The sequence below is a fragment of the Rhinoderma darwinii genome, chromosome 1 (assembly GCF_050947455.1).
Source record: "Rhinoderma darwinii isolate aRhiDar2 chromosome 1, aRhiDar2.hap1, whole genome shotgun sequence".
Taxonomy (NCBI): domain Eukaryota; kingdom Metazoa; phylum Chordata; class Amphibia; order Anura; family Rhinodermatidae; genus Rhinoderma; species Rhinoderma darwinii.
In genome coordinates, this window is record NC_134687.1 from 304,013,003 (window position 1) to 304,021,982 (window position 8,980).

The window sequence follows — 8,980 nt, forward strand, 5'->3', positions numbered from 1 at the left end:
GACCCATTGATGATTTACAATGGGGTGTGTCAGGTTCCAGTGTCAATCATTTGACATGAAAAATGGCAAGGCATGCCTTGTGAACAGAGCCTAAACCTGTAACTTGACCAACATACCCTGCCCGCAAATGGTCAACCCAAAAAAAAAAAAAAAGTAAGGTGTTTTCCCACAAACCAGACCTATTCCCTTTCTACAGGGTAGGTGACAATTGTCTAAGCATTGGGGGCCCCACCGAACTCTAGTACAGGGCTTTGTATCCACTGTTTGAATGGAGCATCGGTCGGCACGCACGCTGACTCTCCATTTAACTCTGAGAAAGCCAAGCACTGCCAGTCCCAATCAGTCCCATAGTTGATTGGAACACAAAGTACAAAACTAAGGCTTTGTTCACATCTAGCTTTGGTGTCTTTGTTGTTCTGCTTCGTCAAAGGAGCAAAACAAAAATATCAAACACGAGATCCATTGCATGATGGATACTTTTGGCGCCTGACGGATCCCATTGTTTTTAACGGTGTTCATTTGGTTTAGATCAGTGACTGAGGTCCCTAACAGACCCTTCAATGCGGATGTGAACAAAGCCTTAACCCCTTAACGACCAAGGACGAAAATGTACGTCATGGTCGGCTGCTAGTTCCCGCACCATGACGTACATTTTCGTCCGCATTTCAAACTGTCACTGTGTAAACACAGAGTGACAGACCCGCGCTGACAGCTGTCCTAGACAGCTGAGACATCAGTCTTGCCGGACAGCGGACCATCGCCGCTGATTTCGGCAGTTAACCCCTTAAGTGCGGCGACGGATTGCCGTCGCCGCATTTAAGTGGTTTGAAACACATCAGCAGCCCCCACGAAGTGATCGTGGGGGCTACCGATGCTTGTCACGGCAATCGGAGGTCAGATAATGACCTCCGGGTTGCCATGCACGGAAGCCTCGGAGGAACAGCCTCCGGCCGTTCCTCCTCTGCTTCCTGTCAGTGTGACAGTCACGTCACAATGACAGAGTACATTACACTACGTGTGTAGTGTAATGTACTCTAGCAGCGATCAAAGCTGCAAGACTAAGTGTCCCCTAGTGGGACAAGTTAAAAAAGTAAAAAAAAAGTAATAAAAATGTTTTAAAAAAAGTGTAAAAATAAAAGTTATAAGTGATATAAACACTAAATGCTTTTTTCCCTATAATAAGACTTTTATTATAGAAAAAAAATGAACACGTTAAAAAAGTACACATATCTGGTATCACCGCGTTCGTAACGAACCCAACTATAAAACTATAATGTTATTTTTCCTGCACGATGAACACCCCAAAAAAAATCAATAAAAAACTACGACAGAATCGCAATTTTTTGGGTCACCACCGCTCCCTAAATAAAGAATAAAAAGTGATCAAAAAGTCGCACGTACCCGAAAATAGTACCAATAAAAACTTCTATCCGTCCCGCAAAAAACAAGCCCTTACACAGCTTTTTTGACTAAAAAATTAAAAAATTATGGCTCTCAGAATATGGTGACACAGAAATTTTTTTTTTTTATAAATAAGTCATTTTTTTGCGCAAACGCTAAAAAAAAGGACCAAACCTATATACATATGGTATCGCCGTAATCGTACCAACCCGCAGAATAAATTAAAAATGTCATTTATAGCGTACGGTGAGCGCCGCAAAAAAAAACCCTAAAAAAACGGTGTCAGAATTCCTGTTTTTTGCTCAGGATTGCAAAAAAATTGAATAAAAAGTGATCAAAAAAAATCGCATGTACCCCAAAATGGTACCAATGAAAACTACAGATTGTCCCGCAACAAATAAGCCCTCACACCACTCTATTGATGGAAAAATAAAAAAGTTATGGCTCTTGGAAAGCGGGGAGTGAAAATCTAAAATATGAAAGCAAAAAATGGATCAGTCCTGAAAGGGTTAATTCATTTCTAATGAAAAAACGTATGACAACATGTGCGGTATTTCCGTACTCGGGAGAAATTGCTTTATAAAAAAATGGTTGTTTTTTTCCTCCTTTATCCCTTGTGAAAATGAGAAAATGCAACATTTTAGTGGAAAAAATGTTGATATTAATTTTCGCGCCCTAATTCCAATAAACTCTGCAAAAGACCCGTGGGGTCTAAATGCTCACTATACCCCTAGAAAAATTCCTTGAAGGTTTTTCCAAAATGGGGTCACTTTTGGTGGGTTTCCACTGTTTTGGTCCCTCCAGTGCATTGCAAATGCGACATGGCACCGAAAACCATTCCAGCAAAATCATAAATCCAAATGGTGCTCCTTCCCTTCTGAGCCCTGCTGTGGGTCCAAACAGCAGTTTATTACCACATATGGGGTATTGTCGTAATCGGGAGACATTGCTTTACAAATGTTGGGGTGCATTTTCTTCGTTATTCCTTGTAAATAATAAAAATTTCTATGTTTCAGAAAAAAAGTACATTTTAATTCTTACAGACTAATTTCAATATATTTAGCGAAAAACCTGTGTGGTCAAAATGCTAACTATACCCCTAGATAAATACCTTAAGGGGTCTAGTTTTCGAAATGGGGTCGTTTATGGGGAGTTTCTATCATTCTGGCAGCTCAAAGCTTCTCCAAATGTACATTGGGGCCTAAAACATTTTCAAGCAAAATATGAGTCCTGAAAGCCTCCGGGTGTTCCCTTCCTTTGGGGCCCTGCCGTGTGTCCAAACTACGCATTAGGGCCACAATGTGGGTATTTTTGAAAACAGGAGAAAGAGGGTGATAGATTTTGGGGTGTGTTTCTTCATTTTCATGGTCGCTTTACAAAGAAATCGGTCTTCAAACAAATACTTTTATGAAAAAAGTGAAATTATTTTTTTTTTCACCTGCTATGCATTACATTTAGCAAAGAACTGTGGGGTCAAAATAATTACTATACCCTTAAAGAAATACCTTATGGGGTCTAGTTTTCTAAATGGGGTCGTTTATGGGGAGTTTCTATCGTTTTGGCAGCTCAAAGCCTCTCCAAATATACAGTGGGGCCTAAAACATTTTCAAGCAAAATATGAGTCCTGAAAGCCTCTGGGTGCTCCCTTCATTTTGGGTCCTGCCGTGTGTCCAGGCAGCGCATTAGGGCCACAATGTTGGTATTTTTGAAAACAGGAGAAACAGGGTGATAGATTTTGTGGTGTGTTTCTTCATTCTCATGGTCGCTTTACAAAGAAATTGGTCTTCAAACTGATACTTTTATGAAAAAAGTGAATTATTTTTTTTTTTCACCTGCTATGTATTACATTTAGCAAAAAACTGTGGGGTCAAAATACTTACTATACCCTTAGGTAAATACCTTAAGGGGTCTAGTTTTCTAAATGGGGTCATTTGTGGGGGTTTCCATCACTCCGAGACCTATGAGCCTCTGAAAACCTGGCTTGGTGCCGGAAAACAAAATGTACTTCAAAATTTATAAAATTATTATTCAATTTGTAAGTCCTCTAAATTGCTGAAAATTTATTTTATTTTTTCAAAAGTGCTGCCAAAATGGAGTAAAGAGATAGAAATATATATTTTATTAAAAAAATTGTACAGTATGTGTATACATATGTGACATATTGCAGTTAAAAATAGGGGAAAATGGTAATTTTTACAAAATTTCTTCAATTTTTCTATTTTTTAATTAATTTCCGCAAATCGTATCAGTCTACTTTTACCACTAAAATAAAGTACAACATGTGACGAAAAAACATTGTCAGAATTACTTGGATATTCAAAACTTTCACAGAGTTATTCTCTGATAAAGTCAGACATACCAGATTTGACAAATCTGGCTTGGTCATTAAGGTACAAACATGCCCGGTCATTAAGGGGTTAAACAGAACATTTTAGAAGTTGTTTAGGTCACGTTCTATGTACTGCACAAGAGTCTTCAGGATCCTGTAGAGCAAAAACAAAATAGCGCGACCCTCACCTGGTGCCTAAAGGAGTAGCTTGTGATCTGATGGCACAGGTAGATAACCGCACTATAGAGGCACTTTTATAGAGGTTCTGCTGCTGTCCATAGTGTACTGATAACTAGGCTGAAACAGCAGAACAGGAAGTGTGGTCATGGAGGCACCAGTGAACTGGAGCTGCAGGGTCCTGACCTGTCAATTTAGGCACACATTACAAAGAAAAGCTGTGGCAAACTACAAAAATAGAAATTGTAATATTCCTAATTTCATTAAGGCAAATTATCATTCCACTTTTATGCAGTAGGTGGTTCTGACTTGCATTGTAAAGAGTATTATTTCAGGTTGTTGTCTAATCTGTGTGTCTCTATGTATAGACTAATGTGGTTTTTATTTCTGTCGGAGTTGGTATATAAAAAAATAAATGGCTGATAATGTAGATAGACTTTCATATAAAGATTGGTGAAGGCTGCAATTTAGGTAGCCATAATCTCTATTATGAATGCCTTCTAGAGTGGATGATTCTGTCAGAAGAAAGTTCATAGTTTCTCTATTACTCCCTAGGAAAAGCAATGCTGGAGCAAACCATGAGACTGTGCGGCAGAGAAATTCAAGCTGAGCCATAGGTAAGATCTATGTGCTATTAACTAGAGGGGAAGGAATTAGAGAGCTGTAGAGGAAAACTTCCGCTAGCATTTGGCTTAGTCCACTTAGGTGCATGTATTACTCCACATATTCTAAGGAAGAGGAGAACATGCACATCTGGACTTGAAGGGAATATATCCCCAGTAAAAATGCTGCAGGAAGGCCTTTGCGGTCAGTATGAAATTCTCAACACGTGTGTGTTAAATATCAGTCCAACATCGTTAACCTGATAACCAAATGTTTTTGGTAGAAGTGACGTTTCTACATAGCAAATTTACTTGTGGGTGTAGTAAAAAAAAAAAGAGCCAACAATTAGGACCTGCATGCCGCTTATTCTGAGTAATTGAAAGGGGCTTGTGCAAAATAATAGCAGCAAGGAGTTAAATTGCTGAAGTCGTTCATTCTGTAGAATAACCGGTAGCAATTTTGGCCCTTATTTAAGGTAGTAGGGCGGCACATATTGGTTATAGTGCATTTCCTTCTGAAATACTGGGGAAAATGGGTTGTTCCGATGAAAAACGTACTTTGATTGGAGAGGGAAAAACATAGAGAAGAGCAGCAAATTATAGGCTGCTCAGCTCTAATTATCTCCAATGCCTTGAAGTGGCAACCAAGACGTGGAAGGAAGCGGAAACTACTGTTCGAATGTAATCGAAGAATAGCTAAAATGGCAAAGGCTCAGCTAGTGATCGCCACCAGATAGATCACAGAAGATCTGAAGTTACCAGTGAGTATTGCTACAATCAGAAGACGAGAAGCCAAGTTACCAGCAAGAACTCCCCACAACGTCCCGTTGTTGAAAAAAACCAAAACATGTCCTGAATAGGTTAAAGATTGCCAAGGAACACATTGACTAGCCCAAAGAGAAATGGCACAACATTTTGTGAACTGATGATAGCACAATTGTTCTTTTTGGGTCTAGTGACCGCAGACAGTATGTCAGACAACCCCCGAGCACTGAATTCAAGCCACACTACACTGTGAAGACCGTAAAGCGTGGTGCTGCAAAATCATGATATGGGGATGTTTCTCATACTATGGTGTTGGGCCTATTTATCGCATACAAGGGATCATGGATCAGTTTGAACATATCAAAATACATGAGGGGATCATGTTGCCCTGTGCCGAAGAAGAAATTCCCTTGAAATGGGTGTTTCAACATGACAATGACCCAAAACAAACCAGTAAGCGAACATCTTTGTTACAGACATACAGGATTGAGGTAATAGAGTGGCCTGTCCAATCCCCTGACCTCAGTCCCATAGAGAACTGTGCAAGGTCGTCCAATCTTCCTGGACTGGAATACCTGTTCAGAGGTGCCAGAAGTTGGTCAATTCCATGCAACATAGATGTCAAGCAGTTCTCAGAAACCATGGTTATGCCACTAAATATTAGTTCAGTAAAGTGAAATCTGAAACATTCTTTCAGTTTGTACATAGCAATTTTCTTCAAAAAAATTATAAATTTAGTGGTGACAATTTTGTTTTTTTAAACAGCTGAATATTCCTTTTTCTTTACTTTCTGTAAAGGATTAACACAAACTGGATATATTTTGGTTTGGAATTGAATGTGTAGTATTTCCAGTGCATTTACGCATATTGTTTTTTCTAAACACTATTCTATACGGCTGGCCTGCTGTATGTCAGTCTGGCTATATCCTGCACCAAATATGTAACAACAAAAAATATTTCCTTCCAATGTGTCTTTAACCAATTTTCAAATGGACTTATATATATATATATATATATATATATATATATATATATATATATATATTTTTTTTTTAATGTTTTACAAAATAGCTTCGATCATTCTCTCAGCCAATTCCATCAGTTCAGCTGAACGAATAGCTGTTTCGGAAAAAACAGGTTGTTTTTTTTTTTTAATAGGATTTTTTTTATTATTATTAACTCTGTGTTCAGGCAATTTCCAAATCTATCTGGCACTTTTTTCTGCAAATGTGAATGCGTTTGAAAAGCCAGTCTTATTATATACCCCCCCCCCCCCTGTTTACACTAAATGCTTTGGTGAGAGTTAGGCCTCTCCCCCACTTCTGTTAAAAACCCAGATAGCACCCTGAAGAAAATAACTGATCACACAATGACACATTCATTACTATGGGGCCATGCACGCTTCTGTTCAGTGTCCATCTCACCCAATTGGAGCCTTTGGGTCTGTCAAAACAACGGACGGCACACGGAAGACATCCATGTGCCGTCTCTCTTTTATGGAACCGTTGCCAAGCAACAGCAGGGCGTGCCAAAGTGCCCTACATTCAACACACAAGTTGGATTTTAACAGACCATTTAAAATGGCAGACAAACAAGAGCAACTTCCGTTTTTAAAATGGAACGGATGTGGAGTGACCGGAAACCACACGGATGTCAACGGACACACGGATCTGTATTAAACGGCTGTGAAAACTGAAGGATGTGGGCATGAGGCCTAAAATCTGTTAATTGTTTCTGGGTAAGAGGATGAGATATACTGCTACACTGCAGAGTAAAAACTGAAACCAGTGAAAACCTACAAATGTTAATCCACTTTAAGTATACACTCCGTGCAAAACTTGGGCCTGCACTAGGCATAACAATGTGTGAGGGGAGAGGCGTGCCACAGGGCGCTTCTTTAATCTCTAAATCCATGTATCCTGCACCTCACTCGGCCCATGATCTAGGCAGGCCACTATCCGCTTGGCTTTTACTTCACGGTTTGTAAGGGTAGCCGGCATAAACGTCAGTGGCTAACTTTACTTGTGTGTTTGTACCTTGCAGATGAATAGAAGATGACCTTACTGAACAAGTTCCTGTTTGCACGCAGTTCAAGACTTCCCTGTCCCCTGGTATTCTACGTGGCACCAACAAATCCTAATTTGTTTATTTTCTTTCATGTAAAACATAGATTTTTTTCCCCAGATACATAAACCATGTGCTTGTGGTTCGGGTTCTGCTGACAGGGGCTGCTTGTTTTAGTTGTGCGGCAGCTGCCAAATGTATTCATTATTGGCACTTGGTATTTTAGACTCTGTAGTATTGGCCTTCTAAATTCCAGTTGTATTTCTTCTGTACTCCAAATCCATTTTCTTTTCCTCACTGTAGCCTGTTGAAAGGCAGCACTGTAAGGGCTTGTCCTCACGTAACTGCGTATTTTCTGTCGAATTGCAGACTGAAAATATACAGTAGCAGCAAGGTGGTTGTAACTTTACATATGTTGTCCACAAGCTTCAGTCCAGAAATTCACCTGCGGTGCGTAATTTTAGTTCTGCAGCATGTGCATTATTGCTGTGAAAAGTGCATGGATTTCCTGCGTTTTTATAATGCACTGTGGAATTTCTTACAGGAGGTGGAGATTAAATCTGAGAATCCCACATCACACAACTCTTGAGAATATACAGCAAAAATCCACTGGTTTCTGCAGAAAAAAAAAACACATGAAATTGTGCGGATCGCCTGCTAGTTGATGTGGAAATTTTCTCCAGCGGATCTGTGCCGTGTGGACAAGCCCTAATGCTTTTTTAATTTTCCATTTACATGGGGAGGGTTAATGCAGAACTTCTCATCCTGTTGTCCACAACCCTATGTATCTGTGTTTTTTGAAAGTTTGACACTGGATTGTAAATTTGTGTCTGAAGAAAAACCACACCAATAAAAACTTCCCACTTTTTTTTTTTTTTCTTTTGTTGCATTTTAATGGTGGTTGTTACTAATCTTTCACAAAATTGCTATCCTCATGCAGTTTTTCTTTGGTTTACAAGACATTCTTTGCACAGGGCCAACAGTATGTGAATGTCCCTGTTTACTTGTTGAAGATGTCATTCCAAAACCATGGGTATTTAATATAGCTGTGTCTTATTTGCTCGTATAAAATTGACCTAGCTTTGTAGCATTAGTGTGTTGCAACAGGGAAGATCCTTCCACACAATTACCCCCTTTTCTATTCTATGATGCTTATCACTATGTTCTGACTGAGATGTGTTGACTGTTTTTATGCTAAAAAGTTACTCTTACCGGTAATTGGATTTTCCATAAACCTCCACAACAGCACTCCTAGGAGGATTCCCTGCCTCTGGGGACAGGAAACAACATGGACACAGAAATAAATGGCTCTCCTCCATACCTTATCCAGTAATAACAAAGTACCTCTATTCAATGATTCAATATTTAGGTATAAACTACCCCAAAAAAATAAAAAAAACAAACCTGTGAGGGAAAAACCAATTACTGGTAAGAACAATTTTAATCTCTTCCTGACACCTCCACAATGGCACTCAAAGGAGGACTTTGAATTTAGGGAGGGATGACTGCCAAGAAGACTCTGCCCAAAAGATAAGATCTTTTTTTCAGACAGGAACTCATTTGTAATGTATAACGAGTAAAGCGGTTTACCCAGGTAGCAGACTGACAAATCTGGTCCCTAGAAGAGGAAGCCTCTTCAGTT

At 39.4% G+C, this 8,980-nt stretch overlaps 1 protein-coding gene across 2 annotated transcripts in view; it reads left to right on the forward strand.

The window, feature by feature from the left end:
- Positions 1-7,710, forward strand: part of BSG (basigin (Ok blood group)) — a 43,374-nt gene extending 35,664 nt beyond the window's left edge. For both annotated transcript variants that reach the window (XM_075825457.1, XM_075825456.1), the window contains exons 7-8: positions 4,463-4,524; positions 7,318-7,710. In XM_075825457.1, the coding sequence (XP_075681572.1) occupies positions 4,463-4,517 (55 nt within the window). In that variant the 3' untranslated portion in view covers positions 4,518-4,524; positions 7,318-7,710. The remainder of the gene's footprint in view (positions 1-4,462; positions 4,525-7,317) is intronic.
- The last annotated feature ends 1,270 nt before the right edge of the window (positions 7,711-8,980 follow it).